The sequence below is a fragment of the Salmo trutta genome, chromosome 18 (assembly GCF_901001165.1).
Source record: "Salmo trutta chromosome 18, fSalTru1.1, whole genome shotgun sequence".
In the NCBI taxonomy this organism is placed as follows: domain Eukaryota; kingdom Metazoa; phylum Chordata; class Actinopteri; order Salmoniformes; family Salmonidae; genus Salmo; species Salmo trutta.
Window position 1 is genome coordinate 20,453,950 of NC_042974.1, and position 27,914 is coordinate 20,481,863.

Consider the following 27,914-nt stretch of genomic DNA (forward strand, 5'->3'; position numbering starts at 1 on the left):
TGAAATCTAATATCTTTATTCAGCAATACATGGCCCCTTTCAGGTCATGAAAATGAAATGGGTCAAATAGTTCAGGTTGTGGGTGTCACATGTATGGGTGACCCAGTGAATCTGGTGGGTCAAGTAATACAAGGTCAATATGTTTCACACAAAATGTCTTTATGAAAGGCCTAAGTATAAAGACACAGTGCTAGTAGAGTTTTGCTTTGATGTTTTTCATCAAAAACAGCTAAATGAATCTACACATCTCTGTACAAGCTCTGGTAATACTGTATGTCTAGTCAAACAATGAGCAACAGACATTGAGAACATGTTTAACAATAAAAGGTCTTTAGCAAGAGCTGCAATTAAGCTACCTTCAGTCTCTCTCCAGTCCCACCCTGAGTTTCATAAGGCACAGTTCAGACATGTCATTTTCCAACCTACTCAACAGGACAATGATCCAAAATATTCCTATCACACACTATGCAGATAAGTAAAGTAATGTGCAATGTATTCAATTTCATATTCTGTTGACATCTAGTTGACAATGTGTGCAATCCTGAATGGCCACCTATGTGCTCTTACACATAATGATCGATAGTCACAAGTGGATGGTCCTACATTCAGGTGTTAGTGACTTCAAATTGTAATTAATTGTTTAATTACTCAGGTCTACTCTTGTATTAGATACAGAATATCCGATGTCATTTTCATTAAATATCAGTTTTCTTATGTCCAATAGGCTTTAATTGTGAGAAGTCATGTGGCGTGACAGGTGGTGCCGTTCCCGGAAGAACTCGTGGCAGATAGGGCATGTGAGTTTCTCCTCTCGCCTCCTCACCCGGGACCGCTCCAGAAACTCCTTTTTGTGGTGCGAGCGCATGTGGAACACCAGGTCTGAAGTCATGCGGAAGGAGAGGTTACACTTGGCGCACCAGTTCTGCACTGACACCCCAAAGGAGCTAAATGTTGGAGGAAGAATTGTTAGAGATGTTGTTTGTATTTGGGCTCCAATGCTCCTGGACCAGTGCTCTGGCGGGTAAGGAAAAGCATTGCAAGTAACCGGTGTGGGTAGGGTCTGTGCGCCAGGTAAATCACCATTCAACATAATATTATTAGATGCCAACAAATTGTTGTATCCCAGAACAGTCTTTGAGGTAAAAATGTCTCTCGCGTCTTCTAGGTGGTTCGATGGGGCAGGTGTGTTGGATGGGTGAGCTGTAGAGCAGTTAGAAGAAGAAGTCCCTTTACTGGGTTTACAGAAAGCGCTTTTCTGCTCCTCCTGTCCACTGCGCAGAACGAATGAAAACTCACTGTTGTTGCTCTTTGAGTTCAAACCAGAGCCCATCTTCCTCACTGTCTCAGAATCAGCATCTGTTGGCTTTTCTTTCTCGTGCATAACACTCCTTTTTGCATCTCCTACTTCTGTGAACGCACTATTTTTGCATTCCACTTTGTCCTTTTTGAGCTGGTACTTCTCCGCCTTCAGTTTCAAATCAGAGCCAGTTGACTCTGGCGCAATAAGGTGGTAGTCTCTGGTTATCTGTGTGATGTTGTCATTCAAGATGTTGGTTTTCTCCAGTAACACTGGTTTCCTCCATCGGTGGTAATCCGTCTCCTCATGTTTCCTTTTCCGCAGAGAAATCTCTGCTTCCTCACTGGCGCTGGATTCTTTATGTTCCAGATCCCTGGCGATGTTGTGAAAGTCTGTGATGCGGTGTTGCCGTTTTATTTCAATGTGTTTGTGTTCATAGGCCTCTCTGCTCGGCATGTCATTCTTCACCTGCGAGCACAGGAAGCGGCAGTGGGCCAAGTAGGGATGCTCGTTCTTGAAGACCTGGTTACATTTTGCACATTTGAGCTCTGTGAAGATATGCATTTTGTTAGTTAATATGTACATTACAAAACACATTGATGCAAAATGAAGCAAATAACAATAGTCCACATATATTATCTTTGAAAAGTTTCAGTACATCTCTTCATTTTGTCCTTTCCATTACGCATTTGCGCACAGGCTACAACAAACCTCCTGACAAAATGCTGAAACAACAAGAGTAACATTAGTAGGCCTATCTTTTGAGGATGCCCTAGTCAAAATATCCTATAGGATTAGTGATAGAAATAGATTCTCACATTCCTATAGGATTTTGTCACCTCTATCAGAATCCTATTGGACAACTTTTTTCTTAATTGAACCCAATAAATTATAAGTTGTCTTAAGTTCCAGTACAATACAACAACATTAATAACAATATTTTAGTTGATCCGGAAACAACAGTTCTATATTCATTTGTTTATTCACCTTTAAACTGTCCCTTTAAGAGTGATTGATGACGTCACAGCGAGCATGGCTTGCAGTGTTAATTAACTACCGCCACCTGTGGCTGTGCAGAAAATCTCTGGTTTTCTAACATTATTATTTGAACTGTTTTATCCTTTACTGTGCATGAATGCAATAACTGTGAATACAGTATTTGTTTCCTTACGAAGATGTCAATATTTTAGTCATTTTGTCATTGTGCAGTATTTTATACACTTGTTTTAATGCTAGCTATGAAACTACTGTTAGCCACATTTTGCCTATCAGCTGACTAGCTAGCTAAGTTGTAGTCATTTGTATTTCATTTGAGTCACTATTGTTATAGCAGATGATAAATGTTTATCTTGTTTGTTATTGCTAAATATATGTGCCTTATTATAGGCAAGGCAAACACGTTTTCATGATTTCAGGTAGATCATCAACATAAATCAATCACATCACGTTTGTGGACTCATTCAGCAGTTTTTAGCTAATTAAGTAGAATACTATTGGAAATTCATGTTGAAAGTTCTATTTATATTCCTAAAAGATAAGTTGAAAAGGATGCTGTCGCTGCTTCCCATTGACAATAAGTTTAGATAAATAGCCCTATTTCAAAACACAGTTTTAAAGTGTCCTAATCAATAAACCGTTTGTTTGGCAATTAATCACTCATATTGATTAGGGGAAAATCAGGTTGTATGCGCTATGGTAAATTAACACAACTCAAAAACCACATGGAAACTGGAAATATTGTTTGCATCTCTTGTTAGAGGAAAACTTGCTAAAGACAACCAGCTACATTTTGGAATGATTAATTTTGATTTGGGAGTCACTAAAACAGAAAGAAATGCAACATTTGTCAATCAATCACTCATATTGATGTCTCATTGAAATCAATAGAACAAGAGGGGGGAGTCGGGGTGCACGTCCTGTTAAAACTAACCTAAAAAAAAAGGAGGACAACTTCTAGAAGACAGCAAGCTACATTTTGGATTGTTGCATTTTGTTTCAAGTCAGTCGCCAACTCAGAACGCAACACTATCATATACATTTGAAATCAATAGAACGAGGGCAGACTTTGGTGTGTATGAACTAGTTAAACTGACACTATTCGAAGGGCACACTGAATCTGAGAATAATTCGTATAGCACTGGTTAGAAGAGAATTTGCTGAAAACAGTCATCTAAATTCTAGAATGTCAGATAGAAGTTTTGTAAGGCTCCCAAAATGGGTCAGTTGCTTTATTATTTAACTTAAACGAATCACGACCCGCCATAGGATATCAATAGTGGACAAGGGTTGGCTGTTATTTGAGTGATGGATTTGAGAGTCAAACTATCTATTGGTGTGAGGCCAGTGACCTTTATAGAGAGAGCGGCCCAAATTTTCCCTGCCATTTGAGTTGGAAAATGATAGCAGAATTCCACCGTCAGAGCGTATGACAAAATCAGCGGTACAAAACCAAAGATATTGATCGGTTTTAAGCAATCGATTTTGTGTCGTGATTACTATAAACGGTTATATTAACATCGCTAATCTGAGGTAAAAAGGATATGTAATTACCCTCAATTCGATGTGGTCAAAATGTGAGGTTGTGTAATTTAGTAACACATACAGTCCACATACAGGAAATTAGCTCTAAAATAAAATAATCTGTAGCTTTATTGGACAATCTCACAGCTAAATATGGCACAGAAACCTAAACATTTATGTTCAACTGCAATCAGACCAGTAAACTGAGGAACACTCTCTCTCTCTCTCGTGTCTCTCCAGAGCACAATCTTCATCTCTTTGCCTACTCACACCAGTAATAATTCCCTGAGGTTCTTAACCTTTTCAACATACCAGCACAATATCGGAGTGATTCAAACCTATCACATTTTGGAACCAGTCCTATTCGACGCCTATGGGATTCTTCTGTATACTATAGGATTTTATTTTACAGGATTCCAATACAATAATCCAATAGACAAATCCTATCAGATTTTGGAACCAGTCCTATAAAATAAAATCCTTTAGGATAGGTCCTATAGGATCAAATCCTATAGTATAGGTTCCAAAATCTGATAGGATTTTCTATTAGGATTGTTTTATTGGAATCCTATAGGATTTTTTGGCCAGGTTGCTGATTAAGAGCTGTATTTCTATAGCACTTTCCCAAGTCTCTATTTCTCTCACCTGCATTATGTCCTCTGGTTGAGATGTCAGTGAAGCCCAGTAGATGTGACAGCTCCTGGTCATACCACACCAACAGTTCCTCATCCTGATGGATTTCCTTGGTGGTCCGGAAATACAGCTGGCCTCCCTTCAGGAACGCTTCGGTGTTCTGCTCCTCCCGGTGACGTGCCGCTTGCACCAGACGCAGCCAGGACAGCACGAGAGCAGAGCTCTGCATAGCCTCGGGGTCCACCTGTTCAGAGAAATCATTATGACATAGACATCAGGTTCGCCTCTCCTCAATCATAGTGAAAACATTTAATTAATTGGAATTTGTAAAGATGTAAATGTAATGGCTGGTCAATCATTTTCCACTGGTATGTGGATGACAATGTCTATATCAACAAAAATGTCATTGTAGAACAAGCCATTTTGTGGTTTATAATTTTTTAACAAGATTTTGATTTAGCCTATGAGTCTCTGTGTTGCATCCTTGTGTCTCTGTGTGGTATCCCAGCTTGCAAGCCAAAATGTGTTCTTAAATATAAAATAAATTTACCCTGAACACGTATGATTTGCTTCTCTTGTCGCAGGATTTTAGCGCTATGAAGGCGATGGTGTCATGGAACGTGTTCTGAAGGATGCACGGGCCGAACTGTGCCCCAGCAGGGATGTTGCACATGACATGTACGCTGGAGTAGAGGACTGTTGCGTTGTGGTGGAGGAATTTACCCTCGCTGGTCCAGAGGGAATGAGGTAAAAAATGATGGTCCATGGTTTGTCTGTAGGAAGATGATATATGTTAATAATGCATTATTAAAATGATAGTTATTTGAAAGTGTAGGACATTTTAAATGTGATGAATCGAGATTTTGAATATGATGCTTTTGCGAAAGAGTTATTAGAATACAATATATTAGGCTTAAATATGCATAATCCCAAATTAGTAGGCCAATATAAATGCAGTGTAAAACCTTTCCCTGTTAATTTACAGCATTATACTGGCAGCAGAGTTGCTGTTACAGGGGTGCTGTAAAACATTTTACAGTAAGAACTGTAATCATTACAGCAACACTTCTTGCGAATCCAAGATGGCGTAGCAGTAGGACGTGTGTGTTTATCTTGGTCTTATCCCGTGTCTTATCCCGTGTAAATAGCCGGTCTTTTTCGTATATATATCTTAATCTCACTTTCTATCTATGAACTAAATATACTTTCCTACAACCCGCCTCACCCAATGTGGTACAGATATGCTATTTGTATTCCTAATAACTGGAACTTCCATCAGGAGCTAGCCAGCTAACTAGCTACTAGTCTTTGTTAGCCACGGCTAGCGGTCTTCACCTTTTTCTCGGTCACCAGCCAGCCTTAGCTCGGACAACACCTGCCAGTCTGCACAGTGCGATATCAACCCAGATCATATCGGACTGCTTCTCTCTACCACATCACCAGATTCCTGCCGCTTTGGATCATTACACCGGATCATCGCAGCTAGCTAGCTGCAAACGAGTGGCTATGGTTAGCTAACGCCTCTGTCCCAAAGCAAGCACCAGCTAGCCTTGAGCTAGCCTCAAGCTAGGCCCATATACCAGCTAATTCTAGGGCTACAATACCTCCTTCGCCAACTGGCCTGGACTACAGGTCGACTGATTAGGATTTTTCAACACAGATACCAATACCGATTATTGGAGGACCAAAAAAACTCAATACCGATTAAATCGGTCGATTTCTAATATATATGTAATAATGACAATTACAACAATACTGAATGAACAATGAACACTTACTTTAACTTAATATAATACATAAATACAAATCTATTTAGATTCAAATAAATAATGAAACATGTTCAATTTGGTTTAAATAACGCAAAAACACTGTTGGAGAAGAAAGTAAAAGTGCAATATGTGCCATGTAAAAAAGCTAACGTTTAAGTTCCTTGCTCAGAACATATGAAAGCTGGTGGTTCCTTTTAGCATGAGTCTTCAATATTCCCAGTTAAGAAGTTTTAGGTTGTAGTTATTATAAGAATTATAGGACTATTTCTCTCTATACCGTATTTCATATACCTTTGACTATTGGATGTTCTAATAGGTACTTTAGTATTGCCAGCCTAATCTCGGAAGTTGATAGGCTTAAAGTCATAAACAGCGCTGTGCTTCAAGCATTGCGAAGAGCTGCTGGCAAACGCAGGAAAGTGCTGTTTGAATGAATGCTTACGAGCATGCTGCTGCCTACCACCGCTCAGTCAGACCGCTCTATCAAATCATAGACTTAATTATAATAAACACACAGAAATCCGAGCCTCAGGTCATTAATATGGAAACTATCATTTCGAAAACAATACGGAACCGTTCCGTATTTTATCGAACGAGTGGTATCCATAAGTCTAAATATTGCTGTTACATTGCACAACCTTCAATGTTATGTCATAATTATGTAAAATTCTAGCAAATTAATTACGGTCTTTGTTAGGAAGAAATGGTCTTCACACAGTTCGCAACGAGCCAGGCGGCCCAAACTGCTGCATATACACTGACTCTACTTGCACAGAAAGCAAGAGAAGTGACAATTTCCCTAGTTAATATTGCCTGCTAACATGAATATATATATATATATATATATATATATATATATATATATTCATATATAAATAACAAAATATTCAGGTTTTAAAAAATATACTAGTGTATTGATTATAAGAAAGACATTGATGTTCATGGTTAGGTACATTGGTGCAACGACAGTGCTTTTTTCGCGAACGCGCTTGTTAAATCAGCACCTGTTTGGCGAGGTAGGCTGTGATTCGATGATAAATTAACATGCAACGCGTTGATTATTTGCAACGCAGGACAAGCTAGCTAAACTTGTAATATCATCAACCATGTGTAGTTAACCAGTGTGTCACGTCCTGACCAGCAGAGGGAGTAGTTGTTTAGTATTGTGGTCAGGAAGTGGCAGAAGTACTGGGTATGTGTTTGTCTAGTATTTCTGTTTCTATGTTGGTCTGTGTGGCTCCCGATCAGGGACAGCTGGTTATCGTTGTTCCTGATTGGGAGTCATATATTAGGAGTGTGTTTGTCACCTGGTTTTTGTGGGTTGTTGTATGTTAGCACTGCTTTTGTTTAGCCTGCGACACTGTTCCTGTCGTGAGTTTTGGTTATTGGTTTTCCTCGTGTTCACAGTTAAAATAAAAGATGATGAGCACGCAATCCGCTGCATATTGGTCCACTTTATCCGACAGCGACTTCAACATATCTTCTGACGAAGAGGTTTGTGACACAGTGATTATGTTAAGATTGATTGTTTTTTTATAAGATAACTTTAATGCTAGCTAGCAACTTACCTTGGCTCCTTGCTGTACTCGTGTAACAGGTGGTCAGCCTGCCACGCAGTCTCCTCATGTAGTGCAATGTAATCGGCCATAATCGGCGTCCAAAACCGCAGATTACCGATTGTTATGAAAACTTGAAATTGGCCATGCCGATTAATCGGTTGACCTCTAGCCTGGACCCTTTGTCGACACGGAGCCCCGCCAATCCATCACAACTGGATTGCCGACGTGATCGCCCGATGTGGTCTCAACAGGCTATTCTGTTATGATACCCGCTAGCTTTTCTGAACGCTGTGTCCGCTGCTCGCCTAGCGTAGTAGTGACTACCGAACGGCACCCTGACTCACCTATTGCTGCTCTTTTGACCTTATGATCACTCGGCTACACAGCTAATGCCCCTGGACTGTTTCAATAACATGGTACCTCATTTTGTTTACCTGTCGGCCCCAGCCTCGAACTCAGGTCCTGTATTTACCTAACTGACCCGCTCTGCCCATTCATCGCCATTTACCCGTTGTTGTCTTAGCTCTCCTGATCAACACCTGTGATTGCTTTATTCCCCTCTCTAATGTCAATATGCCTTGTCTACTGCTGTCTTGGCTAGTTCTTATAGTTTTATTTCACTGTAGAGCCCTCAGTCCTGCTCAACATGCCTTAGATAGCTCTTTTGTCCCACCCCACACACATGCGGAGACCTCACCTGGCTTAACTGGTGCCTCCAGAGACGAAACCTCTCTCATCGTCACTCAACGCCTAGGTTTACCTACACTGTACTCACATCCTACCATACCATTGTCTGTACATTATTCCCTGAATCTATTCTACCACGCCAAGAAATCTGCTCCTTTCTTTGTCCCCAATGCACTAGATGACCAGTTCTTATTGCCTTTAGCCGTACCCTTATCCTACTCCTCCTCTGTTTCTCTGGTGATGTAGAGGTTAACCCAGGCCCTGTAGCCCCCAGTCCACTTCTATTCCCCATGCGCTATCATTTGTTGACTTCTGTAACCGTAAAAGCCTTGGTTTCATGCATGTTAACATCAGAAGCCTCCTCCCTAAGTATGTTTTATTCACTGCTTTCACACACTCCGCCAACCCTGATGTCCTAGCCGTGTCTGAATCCTGGCTTAGGAAGGCCACCAAAATATCTGACATTTCCATCCCCAACATTTTCCACCAAGATAGAACTGCCAATGGGGTTGAGTTGCAATCTATGGCAAAGATAGCCTGCAGAGTTCTGTCATGCTATCCAAGTCTGTGCCCAAAGAGTTCGAGCTTCTACTTTTAAAAATCCACCTTTCCAGAAATAAGTCTCTCACTGTTGCCGCTTGTTGTTATAGACCCCCCTCAGCCCCCAGCTGTGCCCTGGACACCATGTGAATTAATTGCCCCCCATTTATCTTCAGAGTTCGTACTGTTAGGTGACCTAAACTGGGATATGCTTAACACCCCGGCCGTCCTACAATCTAAGCTAGATGCCCTCAATCTCACACAAACTATCAAGGAACCTACCAGGTACAACCCTAAATCCGTAAACACGGGCACCCTCATAGATATCATCCTGACCAACCTGCCACCTAAATACACCTCTGCTGTCTTCAACCAGGATCTCAACGATCACTGCCTAATTGCCTGCGTCCGTAATGGGTTCGCGGTCAAACGACCACCCCTCATCACTGTCAAACGCCTCTAAAACACTTCAGCGAGGAGGCCTTTCTAATTCACCTGGCCCGGGTATCCTGGAAGGATATTGACCTCATTCTGTCAGTAGAGGATGCCTGGTTATTCTTTAAAAGTGCTTTCCTCACCATCTTAAATAAGCATGCCTCATTCAAAAAAATGTAGAACTAAGAACAGATATAGCCCTTGGTTCACTCCAGACTTGATTGCCCTTGACCAGCACAAAAACATTACATTTACATTTTAGTCATTTAGCAGACGCTCTTATCCAGAGCGACTTACAGTAGTGAATGCATACATTTCATTTCATGCATTTTTTTTTTGTACTGGCCCCCCGTGGGAATCGAACCCACAACTCTGGCGTTGACACACACCATGCTGGCGTTGCTAACACCATGCTCTACCAACTGAGCCACACCGAAGACCACCAAAGACCAAAACATCCTATGGCGTACTGCATTAGCATCAAATAGCCCCTGCGATATGCAACTTTTCAGGGAAGTTAGGAACCAATATACACAGGCATTTAGAAAAGCAAAGGCTAGCTTTTTCAAACCAGGTGAACCTCGCCTGGTTCAACAACTACTTCTCAGAGTTCAGTGTGTCAAATGGGAGGGCCTGTGGTCCGGACCTCTGGCAGTCTCTATGGGGGTGCCAGAGAAAGAGCAGGCCTAAGATTGAATCATACTACACCGGCTCCGACGCTCATCTTATGTGGCATGGCTTGCAAACTATTAGACTACAAAGGGAAGCACAGCCGCGAGCTGCCCAGTGACATGAGCCTACCAGATGAGCCAAATCACTTCTATGCTCACTTCGAGGCAAGCAACACTGAGGCATGCATGAGAGCATCAACTGTGATCACGCTCTCCGTAGTCAACGTGAGTAAGACCTTTAAACAGGTCAACATACACAAGGCTGCGGGGCCAGACGGATTACCAGGACGTGTGCTCCGGGCAGGTGTCTTCACTGTCATTTTCAACATGTCCCTGATTGAGTCTGTAATACCAACATGTTTCAAGCAGACCACCATAGTCCCTGTGCCCAAGAACACAAAGGCAACCTGCCTAAATGACTACAGACCCGTAGCACTCACGTCCGTAGCCAAGAAGTGCTTTGAAAGGTTGGTAATGGCTCACAACAACATTATCCCAGAAACCCACTCCAATTTGCATACCGCCCAAACAGATTCACAGATGATGCAATCTCTATTGCACTCCACACTGCCCTTTCCCACCTGGACAAAAGTAACACTTATGTGAGAATGCTATTCATTGACTACAGCTACACCATAGTACCCTCAAAGCTCATCACTAAGCTAAGGATCCTGGGACTAAACCCCTCCCTATGCAACTGGATCCTGGACTTCATGATGGGCCGCCCCCAGGTGGTGAGGGTAGGTAGCAAAACATCTACCACGCTGATCCTCAACACTGGAGCTCCACAGGCGTGCGTGCGCAGTCTCCTCCTGTACTCCCTGTTCACCCACGACTGCATGGCCAGGCAAGACTCCAACACCATCATTACGTTTGCAGACGACACAAGTGGTAGGCCTGATCACCGACAACGACGAGACATCCTATAGGGAGGAAGTCAGAGACCTGACCGGGTGGTGCCAGAATTACAACCTATCCCTCAACATAACCAAGACTAAGGAGATGATTGTGGACTACAGGAAAAGGAGGACCGAGCACGCCCCCATTCTCAACGACGGGGCTGTAGTGGAGCCGGTTGAGAGCTTCAAGTTCCTTGGTGTCCACATCAACACCAAACTAGAATGGTCCAAACACACCAAGACAGTCGTGAAGAGGGCACGACAAAGCCTATTCCCCCTCAGGAAACTAAAAAGATTTGGCATGGGTCCTGAGATCCTCAAAAGGTTCTACAGCTGCAACATCGAGAGCATCCTGACTGGTTGCATCACTGCCTAGTACATCACCGGGGCTAAGCTGCCTGCCATCCAGGACCTCTACACCAGGCGGTGTCAGAGGAAGGCCCTAAAAATTGTCAAAGACCCCAGCCACCCCAGTCATAGACTGTTCTCTCTACTACCGCATGGCAAGTGGTACCGGAGTGCCAAGTCTAGGACAAAAAAGCTTCTCAACAGCTTTTACCCCCAAGCCATAAGACTCCTGAACAGGTAATCAAATGGCTACCTGGACTATTTGCATTGTGTGCTCCCCCCAACCCCTCTTTTTACGCTGCTGCTACTCTCTGTTTATCATATATGCATAGTCACTTTAACTATACATTCATGTACATACTACCTCAATTGGGCCGACCAACCACTGCTCCCGCACATTGGCTAACCGGGCTATCTGCATTGTGTCCCACCCACCAACCCCTCTTACGCTACTGCTACTCTCTGTTCATCATATATGCATAGTCACTTTAACCATATGTACATACTACCTCAATCAGCCTGACTAACCGGTGTCTGTATGTATCGTCGCTACTTTTATAGCCTGGCTACTGTATATAGCCTATCTTTACCTACCTATAGTGCAAAAAAGGTATTAGGTGAACAATCGGTTAGAGCCTGTAAGTAAGCATTTCACTGTAAAGTCTACACCTGTTGTATTAAGCGCACGTGACAAATAAACTTTGATTTGATTAGATTTGACAGGGTTCAATTCTCAGGCCGACTCATTTCTCTGTATACATCAATGATGTCGCTCTTGCTGCTGGTGATTCTCTGATCCACCTCTACGCAGACGACACCATTCTGTATACTTCTGGCTCTTCTTTGGACACTGTGTTAACAAACCTCCAGACGAGCTTCAATGCCAGTATATTTCACTGGTCATCCTCAAAGCCAAATCTTCCTTTGGCCACCTTTCCGTCCAGTTCTCTGCTGCCAATGACTGGAACGAATTGCAAAAAATAAAAAAATAACTTTTTTTGAATTTTTTTTTCTTTTTCTTTTTTTAAAATCACTGAAGCTGGAGACTTACATCTCCCTCACTAACTTTAAGCATCAGCTGTCAGAGCAGCTTACTGATCATTGCACCTATAGACAGCCCATCTGTAAATAGTCCACCCAACTACCTCATCCCCATATTGTTATTTTTTTGCTCCTTTGCACCCTAGTATCTCCACTTGCACATTCATCTTCTGCACATCTATCACTCCAGTGTTAATTGCTAAATTGTAATTATTTCACCACTATGGCCTATTTGCCTTACCTCCCTAATCTTACTACATTTGCACACACTGTATATAGATTTTTCTATTGTTATGGACTGTACGTTTGTTTACCCCATGTGTAACTGTTGTTTGTCGCACTGCTTTGCTTTATCTTGGCGAGGTCGCAGTTGTAAATGAGAACTTGTTCTCAACTGGCCTACCTGGTAAAATAAAGGTGAAGTAAATAAAAAACAGCTGTATTATATAATTACCGTAATATGCTGGAAACTCTGCTGCCAGTATAATGCTGTAAATGTACAGTACAGCATATTACCATTATCAATTTTATAGTAGCAAAACTAATATTTTTACAGTAATTGTAATGAATTTTTTTTTTTTTACAGTATTTTACTCTAATTGCGTGGGATTGGTGCAAGAAGGTTGGCTGCTAGGTAATGTGTTTTCATATTACAGCATATCAAATATAAATACAGTATCATTCAAAAGTTTGGACACACCTGTAATGAGTAGACAGCTTTGCAAACTCTTGGCATTCTCTCAACCAGCTTCATGAGGTAGTCACCTGGAATGCATTTCAATTAACAGATGTGACTTGTTAAGTTCATTTGTGGAATTTCTTTCCTTCTTAATGCGTTTGAGCCAATCAGTTGTGTTGTGACAAGGTAGGTGAGTATACAGAAGATAACCCTATTTGGTGAAAGACCAAGTCCATATTATGGCAAGAACAGCTCAAATAAGCAAAGAGAAACGACAGTCCATTACTTCAAGACATGAAGGTCAGTCAATCTGGAAAATGTAAAGAACTGAAAGTGCCTTCAAGTGCAGTCGCAAAAACCATCAAGCACTATCATGAAACCCGGTCTCATGAGGACCGCCACAGGAATGGAAGACAAAGAGTTACCTCTGCTGCAGAGGATAAGTTCATTAGAGACTAGCCTCAGAAATTGCAGCCCAAATAAATGCTTCAGAGTTCAAGTAGCAGACATCTCAACATCAACTGTTCAGAGGAGACTGCGTGAATCAGGCCTTCATGGTCAAATTGCTGCACAGAAACCACTACTAAAGGACAAAAAGAAGAAGAGACTTGTTTGGGTCAAGAAATACGAGCAATAGACATTAGACCGGTGGAAATATGTCCTTTGGTCTGATGAGTCCAAATTTTTGGTTCCAATCGCCATGTCTTTGTGAACGGATGATCTCTGCATGCGTGGTTCTCACCGCGAAGCATGGAGGTGGTGGTGTAATGGTGTGGCGGTGTTTTGCTGGTGACACGGTCAGTGATTTATTTAGAATTCAAGGCACGCTTAACCAGCATGACTACCACAGCATTCTGCAGCGATACGCCATCTCATCTGGTTTGCGCTTAGTGAAACTATTTGTTTTTCAACAGGACAATGACCCAATACACCTCCAGGCTCTGTAAGGGTTATTTGACCAAGGAGAGTGAGAGTGCTGCATTAGATGGCCTGGCCTCCACAGTCATCCGACCTCAACCCAATTGAGATGGTTTGGGATGAGTTGGACCGCAGAGTGAAGGAAAGCAGCCAAAATGTGCTCAGCATATGTGGGAACTCCTTCAAGACTGTTGGAAAAGCATTCCAGGTGAAGCTGATTGAGAGAATGCCAAGAGTGTGCAAAGCTGTCATCGAGGCAAAGGGTGGCTACTTTGAATAATCTAACATGAAATATACTTTGATTTGTTTAACACTTTTTTGGTTACTTCATGATTCCATACATGTTGTTTCATCGTTTTGATGTCTTCACTATTATTATAGAAAATAGTAAAAATAAAGAAACCCTTGAATGAGTAGGTGTCAACTTTTTACTAGTAAAGTTATTTTTTTATTTTTTTGTTGACATATTTGGACAGTTGGATACGCAATCTTCACTTCAACACTATTGACAGATTAAGGTAACCTAAGTTAACAAATTACACTGACAGATTATACTTTGCAATCATTTATTCATAAAAAAAAAAATCTACAGAAATGCAATTCATTAGTGTGGAACAAAATAAGTACACCCCTAGCTTCAATAGCTTGTGTTGCCCCCTTTGGCTGAAATAACTTAATGTAGCTGTTTCTTGTAAATGTCTATCAGTCTCTTACGTCGACTGGGAGGAATCTTTGACCACTCTTCTTTACAGTACTGCTTGAACTCTGTCATGTTCAAAGGCTTTCTTGCATGCACGGCCCGCTTTAAATCCCCCCACAGCATTTAGATAGGATCGAGATCTGGGCTTTTACTCGGCCATTCCATAACCCGCCATTTCTTATTTTAGAACAATTCTGTTGTAGCTTTGCTTTTGTGTTTTGGATCTTTGTCCTGTTGCAAGATCCATCTTCGGTTTGGCTACAGCTTTTTGAAAAGACGGCCTCACATTCTCTTAAAGAATTCTGGTACAATATAGAATTCATGGTTGACTCAGGGCCTGGCCAACTTGCCATCCATTAAGCAGCAAAGCAGCCCTAAACCATAATATGCCACTGCCTCCATGCTTTACGGTTGGTATGAGGTTCTTCTGTTCAAAGGCAGTGTTTCGTTTTTGCCAAACATGGCGTCTGGCATTGCGGCCAAACAACTCCACCTTTGACTCATCTGTCCAGAGCACATTGTTCCAGTGGTTTTGGTCTTTACCCAGGTGTTGTCTGGCAAACGTCAGTCGTGTCTTGATATTCTTTTTTTTAGAGCAGAGGCTTCTTCCTTCCTGACCTCCCATGTAGGCCAAGTTTGTGCAGTCTCTTTCTGACAGTTGACTCATGCACTTTGACATTGATTGTGGCAAGAGAGGCCTGTAGGTCTCTTGATGTTACTCTGGGGTTCTTAGACTTCTATGTGTCATGATTCCACCTGTCACCAGAGGGCGGAGGAGACCATCCTAGAGACATTAATTCCCCTCAAGTGTGTCCTATTACTCATGATTTTCCTGTTAACCTGTTCGATTTACCCTAGGATAGGGGGCGCCACAGCGCATTTTGGAAAAAAATCGTTCCCATTTTCAACGGCCTACTAATCAAAGTCAGAAGCTAGGACATGCATATACTTATTTTATATGGATAGAAAACACCCTAAATTTTCTAAAACTGTTTGAATGGTGTCTGTGAGTATAACAGAACTCGTATGGCAGTCAAAACCCCGAGACCGATTGAACCAGGAAGTGGAAATCTGAATTGTCGACTCGACTTCACAGCCTTACCTATAAATCACAACGTAAAAAAATGAAAATTGAGCACTTTCCAGTGCTTCCACTAGATGTCCCCAGTCTTTACAAAGTGTTTTGAGGGTTCTACGGTGGAAACTCAGTGAAAGAGACGATGTGGCAATTGGTCACAGTCGGAGGGCCATGAGCATTGTGACGTTGGCGGCCGTGTCTGCCCCCACCTTTGGAAGTTTTTTGAAACACAATGAAATCGTCCCACTCGAATCTGATTGGTTCTCTTGTTGAAACAAGCCCTGACGATTACTTGATACAACGTTTGACATGTTTGAACGACCCTAACTTACCGTAAACAGTCATTTTGCGTTAGACAGCTGCCGCCCACGGATCAACATTTGATTACAGCCTTAGGACGCGCTAACAAGAGGAAGCTAATGGAACATAAAGCATGGACTTTTTCGACCGAAAATACATTTGTCATGGACCTGGGACATCGGGAAGTGATTTCTGATGAAGACAACTAAAGGTGAGGGATTATTGGCGATATTATACAATATAAGATGTTACGTGCTATTGTTCACAGGTGGCGCCGAGCTAGGTTTTCGAGCTCAATTTCTGGGTATCGCATCCCATTTGATCTCAAAGTGTGATTACCCTGTAAAGTTAATTTAAAATCTGTTTTGACTGGTGTTTTCAAGAGATATTCATCTATAAATCTTAGATTGACAATATAAAAAAAAAAAAATCGTTTTCGAATAGTAATTTATAAAATTGTAGCACTGTTTCCCGGGACGCATTTTATGGGAAAATAGTTAGTCAACCTCAGGTGCCGATGTAAAATGCTGTTTTTATATAGAAATATGACCTTTATTGAACAAAAGATTGCATGCTGTGTGTAACATGATGTCCTAGGTGTGTCATCTGATGAAGTTTGTAAAAGGTTAGTGCTGCATTTAGCTGTTTTTTGTTTATATGTGATGGGTGTGCTTGCTCGGAAAATTCATATGATGCGACTTTTACCATGTACTCCTCTAACATAATCTAATATTGTGCTTTTCCTGTAAAACCTTTTTGAAATCGGACAACGAGGGTCGATTCAAGAGAGGTGTATCTATAAAACGATATGAGACAGCCCTATATTTGAAAAAAAATATATATTGAATTTCGTTATGCTAATGTCGCTAGGAGTTTTCGCTGGAAAATGATCCCGCTAACGGGATGGTAGGCTGAAGAAGTTTTAAAAGAGGTGTGTTTTCTGGATTATTTTGCAGAAGCTTGAATTGTTTACTGTGTATTTGTTTCCTGAGTGAGTTTGAGACTTGGTGTTTGGTTTCCAGTGTATCGTGATCCTGCGGCTACTGCTTATCAGTGAAGTATTTGTTTATCCTTAAGCACCGATTCCTCGTCTGGTCTCTTCTCTGCTCCTGGGTCCAACCTCACCACGTCACACTATGAGCATATTTTGGTCAGCTCCGGCTGAATTTGGTAGGACGACTGTCCTGTCCTAGGTACATTGCCAGTGGTCTCCATTTTATAGATGAGCCGTCGGACGGTGGAATGATTTACTTCGAATTGCTTGGAAATGGATTTGTAACCCCTTCCAGACTCAAGGGCATCAATCTTTCTTCTGACGGCCTGCATTAGGTATTTTGATCTTGGCATGATGTGTTACCACTCACCCATATGGTTAAAACCAGACCAAGTTTCTAATCTTTATGGAAGGCTGGACCCTCTGAAGTTTCTCTCTAATGATTTTCTAATAATTTGCACCTGTTTTGGTGCACCTGATTATAATTCTAGCCATCTTATGGTGTACTTGATTATAATTCTAGCCATCTTATGGTGTACTAACTTTTTCCGCATAAGGAAAATGCGTTTATTTTAATTGCATAACATTTTCAAAGTTTAACTTTTGATTTGTTAAATTGGGTTACCTTTTAACAATGAATGTGGTGGTAATTTAGCTCCTATCCTTTTCAAAATATGTAAAAAGTAGTGTGTACAAAACATTAGGAACACCTGCTCTTTCCATATCATAGACCAGGTGAATACTATGATCCCTTATTGAAGTCACCTGTTAAATCCACTTCAATTAGGGGAGGAGACCGTTTTAAAGGATTTAAGGCTTGAAACAATTAGACATGGATTACGTGTGTGCGCCATTTAGAGGGTGAATGAGCAAGACAAAACATTTAAATGCCTTTGAAGGGTGTACGGTAGTAGGTGCAAGGCTCACCGGTTTGAGAGTCAAGAACTGCAATCCTGCTGGGTTTTACACACTCAACAGTTTCCTGTGTGATTCAAATTATCCCCCACCCAAAGGACATCCAGACAATTTGACACAACTGTGGGAAACATTGAAGTCAACCAGTGGCGACCTGTCATTCGGGGCAGAGTTCCATTAGAAGTGCCCATCCAAGAAGGCTCAAGGTCATTAGCCACAGATGTCAAATCACGTTATCTACAGAAGCTTTGATTGGACTGATCATGTGGGATGGGCCTCTTTGTAAGAAGAGAGCTGCATTCTCTTTTACTTACAAAGCAATCTTACAAACTGCCTTCATATGTAACTTCATTAAGTGAAGAATCATAAGTTGCCAGACCTGTTCTCAGGAATGGATAACGTGAGATTTCTTCAGTCTCCACAGATTTGGGAAAATCTGCATTTAGTTTTTTGGGCTCCAATTTGTGGAACAATCTGCAGAGTTCACTGCAGTTACATTTGCTGGTGCCACTCAGGAAGTTTAAATTGAATGACCTATATGTAGTTGAATGCGATTGCTTTTATTAAATGTTTCTATTGTGTGCTGAATTGTTTTATACACTCGTTTATTGTAATGTATACAGGACTCGTTTAAAATAGATGTTTAATCTCAATGTGACTCCATTTAAATAAATGAGCAATGCTTTTCCAACCATCTGGAAGGAGTTCCCACATATGCTGAGCACTTGTTGGCTGCTTTTCCTTCACTCTGCGGTCCAACTCATCCCAAACCATCTCAATTGGGTTGAGGTCGCGGGTGTTTCTATTGTGGAGGCCAGGTCATCTAATGCAGCACTCATCACTCTCCTTGGTCAAATAAACCTTACATAGCTTGGAGGTGTGTTGGGTCATTGTCCTGTTGAAAAACAAATAGTCCCACTAAGCTCAAACCAGATGGGATGGCGTATCGCTGCAGAATGCTGTGGTAGCCATGCTGGCTAAGTGTGCCTTGAATTCTAAATAAATCACAGACAGTGTCACCAGCAAAGCACCATCACACCTCCATGCATCATGGTGGGAACTACACATGCGGAGATCACCCGTTCACCTATTCTGCGTCTCACAAAGACATGGTGGTTGGAACCAAAAATTGCAAATTTAGACTCAGACGAAAGGACCTATTTCCACCGGTCTAATGTCCATTGCTTGTGTTTCTTGGCACAAGCAAGTCTCTTCTTATTGTCCTTTTAGTGGTTTCTGTGCAGCAATTCAACCATGAAGGCCTGCTTCACAAAGTCTCCTCTGAACAGTTGATGTTGAGATTTGTCTGTTACTTGAACTGTGTAGCATTTATTTGGGCTGCAATTTGAGGCTGGTAACTCTAATGAACTTATCCTCTGCAGCAGAGGTAACTCTGGATCTTCCTTTCCTGTGGCGGTCCTCATGAGAGCCAGTTTCATCATTGTGCTGTCACGTCCTGGCCAGTATATAAGGTTAATTGTTTTGTAGTTTGGTCAGGGCGTGACAGAGGGTATTTGTTTTATGTGGTTCGGGGTGGTGTGTTTGTGTAAAGGGTGTTTGATTTAGTATGTCCGGGGTTTGGTTTATGTCTAGGTAGTTCTATGTGGAGTCTAGTATGTCTGTTTCTATGTCTGGTGAATTGGTGTTGGGACTCTCAGTTGAAGGCAGGTGTTTTCTATCTGCCTTTGATTGAGAGTCTCATAAATGAGGGTGTGTTTGTGTTTGTGTTTTGTGGGTGATTGTTCTGTGTTCAGCCCTAGGCTTTGCCAGACTGTTTTGTTGTTCGTTTGTTAGTTCTAGTAGTTTTGTTATTTTGTATTCAGTTGTTTTTTGTAAGTTAATAAATCTAAATATGAGCATACACGTACCTGCTGCATTTTGGTCCTCATTCACCATCGACAACCGTGACAGAATCACCCACCACCAAAGGACCAAGCAGCAGAGGAAGGAGCGGAGGATTTTCGAAGAGGACAAACGAGAGAGATGGACTTGGGAGGAGATCTTGGAGGGAGAAGGCTCCTACACTTGGGAGGAGATCCAAGCAGGGAAAGATCGCCTTCCTTGGAAACAGGTGGTACGCGAGAGAGAGGATAGGAGTAAGGCTGGTATGGACCGGGAACGTTTCCGAGGGACAAGACTGGCGTTGAAGCACGAGAGGCACCCCCAAGAAAATTTTGGGGGGGGGCACACGGGTAGTTTGGCTAGGCGAAGGAAGAGCCGGAAGCCAGCTACCCGTGGTTATATGGAGGAGCGTATGAGGTGGGGAGCGCCATGTTTCGCTGAGAAGCGCAATATCTCACCCATACGCACGCACAGTCCGGTGCGAGTTATTCCAGCCCCTCGCAGGTGCCGTGCTAGAGCGGGCATCCAGCCTGGTAGGAGGATGCCTGCGCAGCGCATCTGGTCGCCGGTACGCCTCCGAGGACCAGGCTACCCAACTCCCGCTCTACGCACGGCTACCATCAAGCCCCTGCACAGCCCAGTCTGCCCTGTACGAGCACTCCGCTCGTGCAGGGCTACTAGTTCCATCGAGCCAAGGCGGGTTGTGCAGGAGGTAAGATCTAGACCGGCTGTGCGCCTCCATAGCCCTGGGTTTCCAGCTCCTGTCTCTCGTGCGGACCCGGAAGTGCGTCCACCCAGTCCGACTCGTCCTGTTCCCGCTCCCCGCACTAAACGGCAAGTGCGTAAACCCAGCCTCGCGAGTCAACAGTCGTCGGAGCTGCCCGCCAGTCAACAGTCGTCGGAGCTGCCCGCCAGTCAACAGTCGTCGGAGCTGCCCGCCAGTCAACAGTCGTCGGAGCTGCCCGCCAGTCAACAGTCGTCGGAGCTGCCCGCCAGTCAACAGTCGTCGGAGCTGCCCGCCAGTCAACAGTCGTCGGAGCTGCCCGTCAGTCAACAGTCGTCGGAGCTGCCCGTCAGTCAACAGTCGTCGGAGCTGCCCGTCAGTCAACAGTCGTCGGAGCTGCCCGTCAGTCAACAGTCGTCGGAGCTGCCCGTCAGTCAACAGTCGTCGGAGTGGTCAGACTGCGCTGAACTGCCGGAGTGGCCAGACTGCGCTGAACTGCCGGAGTGGCCAGACTGCGCTGAACTGCCGGAGTGGCCAGACTGCGCTGAACTGCCGGAGTGGCCAGACTGCGCTGAACTGCCGGAGTGGCCAGACTGCCCTGAACTGCCGGAGTGGCCAGACTGCCCTGAACTGCCGGAGTGGCCAGACTGCCCTGAACTGCCGGAGTGGCCAGACTGCCCTGAACTGCCGGAGTGGCCAGACTGCCCTGAACTGCCGGAGTGGCCAGACTGCCCTGAACTGCCGGAGTGGCCAGACTGCCCTGAACTGCCGGAGTGGCCAGACTGCCCTGAACTGCCGGAGTGGCCAGACTGCCCTGAACTGCCGGAGTGGCCAGACTGCCCTGAACTGCCGGAGTGGCCAGACTGCCCTGAACTGCCCCGAGCTGACAGACTGCCCTGAACTGCCGGAGTGGCCAGACTGCCCTGAACTGCCGGAGTGGCCAGACTGCCCTGAACTGCCGGAGTGGCCAGACTGCCCTGAACTGCCGGAGTGGCCAGACTGCCCTGAACTGCCGGAGTGGCCAGACTGCCCAGACTGCCCCGAGCTGACAGACTGCCCTGACCTGCCCGAGTTGCCAGACTGCCCTGACCTGCCCGAGTTGCCAGACTGCCCTGACCGTCCCGAGTTGCCAGACTGCCCTGACCGTCCCGAGTTGCCAGACTGCCCTGACCGTCCCGAGCTGCCAGACTGCCCAGACAGCCTGGAACGGCCTGAGCCGGAGCCGCCTCCAATATAGGTGGGTTGGGGAGGGGGGGTGTAGCACAGTGCCGTCGTTGACGGCAGCCACCCTCCCTTCCCTCCCTTTAGTAAGGGGGAATTTTCTTTTGGGTATTGTTTGGGGGTAATTTTTTTTGTGTTAAGGTGCTTCTGGGGTAGCACCTTTAAGGGGGGGGTACTGTCACGTCCTGGCCAGTATATAAGGTTAATTGTTTTGTAGTTTGGTCAGGGCGTGACAGAGGGTATTTGTTTTATGTGGTTCGGGGTGGTGTGTTTGTGTAAAGGGTGTTTGATTTAGTATGTCCGGGGTTTGGTTTATGTCTAGGTAGTTCTATGTGGAGTCTAGTATGTCTGTTTCTATGTCTGGTGAATTGGTGTTGGGACTCTCAGTTGAAGGCAGGTGTTTTCTATCTGCCTTTGATTGAGAGTCTCATAAATGAGGGTGTGTTTGTGTTTGTGTTTTGTGGGTGATTGTTCTGTGTTCAGCCCTAGGCTTTGCCAGACTGTTTTGTTGTTCGTTTGTTAGTTCTAGTAGTTTTGTTATTTTGTATTCAGTTGTTTTTTGTAAGTTAATAAATCTAAATATGAGCATACACGTACCTGCTGCATTTTGGTCCTCATTCACCATCGACAACCGTGACATGTGCTTGATAGTTTGTCTGCACTTGAAGGCACTTTCAAAGTTCTTGAAATGTTATGGATTGACTGACCTTTCATGTGTTAAAGTAATGGACTGTCACTTATCTTTGCTTATTTGAGCTGTTCTTGGCATACTATGGACTTGGTCTTTTACCAAATAGGGTTATCTTCTGTATACCCACCTACCTTGTCACAACACAACTGATTGGCTCAAATGCATTAAGAAGGAAATACATTCCACAAAAAGCAGCCAAAAAGTGCTCAGCATAAGTGGGAACTCCTTCAAGACTGTTGGAAAAGCATTCCAGGTGAAGCTGGTTGAGAATGCCAAGAGTGTGCAAAGCTGTCATCAAGGCAAAGGGTGGCTACTTTTGAAGAATCTAAAATATACTTTGATTTGTTTAACACTTTTTTTGGTTACTACATGATTCCTGTGTTATTTCATGGTTTTGATATCTTCAATATTATTCTACAATGTAGAAAATAGTAAAAATAAAGAACCCTGGAATGAGTAGGTGTGTCTAAACTTTTGACTGGTACTATATATCAAATATGTATGAATCACTTGCACTTCTAGAGGCCTTAACAAAGGCTTTAAAACTTGTAGTGACTACAAGGTAAAACAGACCAAGGACATGGCAAATAGGTTTGAGGCTTGCTGCCATGCCAATCTGTCCCCATAAACATTCCACTGTTGGGGCACTACTACAGCACTTTCCCTCAAAGGTGCAACAATTGTAGCCTCTTACAAGGCACTCCTCAATATGTTAATGAGCCAGAAACAAGAGCATGCACCCTATATTGGTCAAAAGGATTTTGACAATCCAAAAAGACAGTAAGGTACTGTATTATGTGTGGTGGAATACAGTACTTTTTTTTAAAGCAATATACTGTTAAACCAACATGTCATTGGAATTTATGGTATCATTTACCAGTTAAGTCTAAAATCACCCGGAGGGCATTGCAATTTACTGTAAATAAATATGGTACATTGCTGTTTTATTGTAGAAAACTGTAAAAACAAGATTTAGAAAGGGAAAAAAAACGATAATATGGGTCAAATCTTTGGGCTAGAAGCAAGCCGTTTTCTCTGTAGTAATGGTGCAAACATAGCGGTCACAAATCAGTTTATTGAGCTCAGTTTATTCACTATGGCACCCAGAGGCTGTGGTATAGTGAAGCCTAATCATTACAACAATTTGTGGATTTTTTATTTTTCCTCAATGTTCTGACAGCATGAGGTTGGCACCTGAAACTAAACATTTGAAGTAGGCATAAGTTATCACTGTAAAGAAATGCAGTATGTTGGTCATTTCTACAGGTTTCCAATTACAGTTAACTGTACATTTCAGCATTAATTCTGTAAAACACTGAAGGTATTTTACTGTGCATTCTACAATTTTTCACATTACAGAAAAGTGTTAGTGTCATCTATTCAATTTCCTTAGGATCTAAATGGTATATCTATTAAAGTGGTGAGTAGAAGTTGATTTATTTCTCTGAATAAATATGCATTTTATCAATATTCATTATTTTCCATAAAATCTATTAATTTTTCATGGCAAATAGTGCAGACTCCAGATAAAAATAGGCCTATAGGAAAATGTGTTGAATTAATCATGTCTGTATTATACATTTGAATCACTCAATTTTATAACTTTTTTTTCTAAAACCACATTTGAGAGTTCAAATCCCCAGCAACTGGCTCTCAGTCGCACGTCAGAATTAGACATTCATCCATGTTTCTCAAACGTAAAATGGTGACGTTTAGGCATTAACTCTGAATGGTTAAGTGAATAGGCTTAAAACAAAAATCTCAAACAACTTTATATCGCTGGATTCAACTTTGGGGTCAGAAGCAGATTCTTATGCCTATCCTCCACCCTAGCTAAACCGAAACCTACTTGAAGGTAACAGCACTAAATGTTGCTCCTAGTGGCCGGTTTCCACGTAATCTCCCGACATCCTGAGACAAGGATGGACATGGAATACTGACTTTCACGGGTGAGCTGGTTTATGAGAGCGATGCCATATGTTTTTAGTCAACATTATCAATGATTGTGACAAATTCTTAATGTATATCATTCAACTAAATTTACCCTTACCTAAATATTGAGCAGGCATATGGGCCTGACTTCTAGAGTCCTTTGTCTCAGGTTGTCGGTTTGTTTCATTGTCTTCCCATCTGCACTGCAGCTGCCTCTGTTTACACGCGTCTGCAGTTTTGTTGCAAACAATGTCCATTCACATGTTGGTCTATTCACTTGGGTTGGACGTTATGTCCATTTTAGTGTAGGCGATAGGCTTTTGACGAATAAGTAATTTTTCCTATGGATATATCAAACTACACATATTGGGGTTTAGGTCTATTTCCAATAAATGTAGTAAAGTTGTCGGATAAACATTTTAAGACACGGTTTTCTATCACAAACACCTGTCTTGGCATAGGGCTTAGGTAAAAATAACACTTTCCCTTTTAAGGTAAAAAAGCAAAACGACTAATCCAAGAGACCCCAAAACTGTGTTGCACGTGCATATCACTTACCCGCTGGTCGTTGAAGTAGCGTGTGTTGTCTGCGAGGAGGCTGGTCATCCGCAGGCGCACTCTGACCGTGACCGGTATAACGATTCTCCTTCCTTCCTTCCTTCCTTTGGCTGCTGTTAGCATCTGAGAGTGAGTGATCTCGAAAGTGTCTGCCTCATTACTGCCTCTGCTCTCTCACACACTTATGCCCATCAGCAGAAGGTGCAGTGAGGCGTGCTAACACACACGCGCTCTGCCTTGACAAATCAAAGCCGTGAATTTCGAAAATGTCACTCAAAGAAAAAGCTTGATTACTATAAATATACGTTCATTGCGTAAGAATGCTATTTGAAATCGACAGAACACTCGCCACAATATTTCGAAGTGGTCCTATGTAAAAATTGCTTTACATTCAACTATATGCAAAAGTATGCCCTATGTATGAGGAATAGTGAAAAACATATAAGCATTTAAAATGTATTTTGACAACATCCCTGATTGTAATAGTAGGTAGTTATTTCACTAATTTCTCAGCCTGGAAGAGATTACTCAATGTACCCCAACTAAACCCTTGATGCAGAATAATCCACTAAATGCTAATTAGATTTTATAAAACGTTCCGGTTTAATTGTATGCATAATGTATTTGCCCAATGGCAAGGCTGGACCCCTTGGATAAGAAGGCATTTAATAATGCAACATTGTACAGCCCCTCAGTACCCTATCATTATTATCACCCGAGTGAGAGGCCAATTTGTGTTTCTCTGCTATGCAATGTACTGTAACTTCTACAGAGCTAATGCATTTCCTGAAACTCAAATTTACTATCATTACCAATCAGTATTTAGTTAATTTCATACACATCATATTTCAACAAAAGTGTATAGGAATATTTAGAAATGGTATGGAATATGTATTTCACTTTTTACATCCATAGGCTACAATCGAATCAATTCAGCATCCTTATTTTCAGACATTGTGGATGAATCATTAATTAACATTTGAGTAGAATTATGAACGTTTCACCAGAAAGTTGCTCTCACTAACCAGAACAATAAAATGTCATGACACATCTCCAACACAGCTATCACCTTGATTACAGTAATTGGTGACTGTTGGCATCAATTAACGCTGTGCCCTGGGGTGTGTGTCTAGCCACTGCCGCTAACTGGTGTGCCCTCCATTTCTTTTCATTTAAAATCAATTTAAGTAGACTTAATTGCAACTTTCACCAAGCATAACAATGTTTATTTGTATTTTTATGTGAAACCATTTTTTTGCCATCTATGCTATGGCCCCACCACCTCAAAGCATATGCAGGAACTAAAATAATTGTGGATCTTAAGATTTACTTTTTATGCAAGACAATTAATGTTGAAGTCCAAATGAAGTCTGGTAATTACGAGGCTAGAGAAAAGGGAACTTTCTTGTGCATAGTGAAATGTCGTGGATAGTTAAATAGCCTACAAACATTTAGTTAACTTCCGACTGTGGTATAGGCTTATTGAGATTTTCATTTACTATTTTTGTCTTTCACATGATTAGTTTTTATACCGAAAAAGGGAAATATGCTGGCTGTTGCGTTCCTATCTTGAGCTGAGTCCTGTCCTCCACAATTCCGCCTGGGGCTGCTTTAGTGCAAGGAAGCCGAGGTAAAGAGGGACTTGGTTTGCGGTATTAGTCAACAAAACTGTCCCGGAAAGATGATGAGAGCTGCCATTCGTGTGTCTTTAGCCCTGGGTTGCGTTTCAAACTCAAAGTAGACAGCCCTCAGCCCTGAACCCTATGCCCTTGGGAATCCCGCGGCAATATTTGTCGTCTGTCCAAATGATTAGTCAAGCAAGAGAAGTTGGCAACTTACTGTAAGCCCCTCTGCCCTCGTTTTTTTATAGAGTTTGCGAGTATACAATTATGTTCACTCCGGGCCTTAAACGCCCCATAATTCAATTCGCGATGATTGTATATCCGCTAAGAAAAGTCAGCCCAAACTTAACCAACATTAATATGGAGGTCAACATACAAGTGTAAGTAAAAACGAATGTAAATAAGTTAGAAATTGTGCTACTAATGTACATGACGACTCAAACATGTATCATAAAAGTAATGATGTTTTTGTTTGGTTAGCTTTTGGAAATGTTAACTTGCACTTATACATTGAAAATTACAATTTACCTGATATAATAGGATGTCTGCGGATGTGTTGTCTTCTGGCCAAGCTATGAAATACAATCATAATTGACTGTAGCACATAAGGCACACAACAGTTCCATAATGACTGAAAACACACCCTTGGGATGAACGAGTGACACATTTCCGGGCAAGAGCAGTCCATTTAAAATGAATTAATTCTTCCCTTGCCCTGCAGTGTCAGACATCATCAGAAGTGTCCACTTAATTTGAGGGCTGAGGGGAGAGGGTGTGTTTTTAAATGTTTGGAATGCAGCCCTGGTGTTGGGAATGTAGATTTTTATTCTCAGACTTCACTCGGTAAAAGGAGAGATGGAAGAACAGGAGGAGAAGTCCTGTCATGGTGCCTTTGACCTATACTTTGACCTTGACAAGTGTCCATTTTATAACTTTCTCCCCACTGCATATCGCCATGCAACCCATCCAGTAGTCTGGAGCAGAAAGGCCGGTTTCCCAAATCATTCTCACATACTGTATCTACAAAACCTCCCTGAGACAAGCTATGCCACCAGTAACTTTTCTGCAGTGGCGAGTATTTATGGATGCCAAGGGAAGCCAGGCTTCACCCCACAAAAAATAAATAAATGTGCCTGTTTCATAGTTTCCCTTCAATTCGCAAGAGGCTGAATGTATCTCCCAGGATAAAGCATCCAAGCGAGCGAAACAGTGTCTCTCTGTAGGCCAGCTATCTGATGCTGTTTGGTCCAAACGAGTATGACGTTGTTGCCGGCTGAGCATCTGGGCTCTCTTGACAAAGTATAAAAAAATTAACCTATCAGTCTTGCGTTCAACTGGGAA

The 27,914-nt window shown here is 42.6% G+C and overlaps 1 protein-coding gene across 3 annotated transcripts; it reads right to left on the reverse strand.

Moving 5' to 3' along the window:
* On the reverse strand, positions 1–26,860 carry LOC115152972 (PR domain zinc finger protein 8). Of its 3 annotated transcripts, none has more exons than XM_029697932.1 (5): positions 26,791–26,860; positions 24,952–25,089; positions 5,001–5,223; positions 4,463–4,694; positions 1–1,845 (listed from the first exon to the last, which is right to left on the reverse strand). In XM_029697932.1, exons 3-5 carry the CDS (start codon positions 5,214–5,216, stop codon positions 728–730), a joined length of 1,566 nt encoding a protein of 521 aa, XP_029553792.1. In that variant the 5' UTR covers positions 5,217–5,223; positions 24,952–25,089; positions 26,791–26,860; the 3' UTR covers positions 1–727. The 3 variants fall into 3 exon arrangements, with proteins under 3 accessions (XP_029553792.1, XP_029553791.1, XP_029553793.1); XM_029697931.1 differs by having other exon boundaries at positions 24,952–25,187; positions 26,791–26,853; XM_029697933.1 differs by lacking the exons at positions 24,952–25,089; positions 26,791–26,860 and adding an exon at positions 13,100–13,135.
* Positions 26,861–27,914: the final 1,054 nt, after the last annotated feature.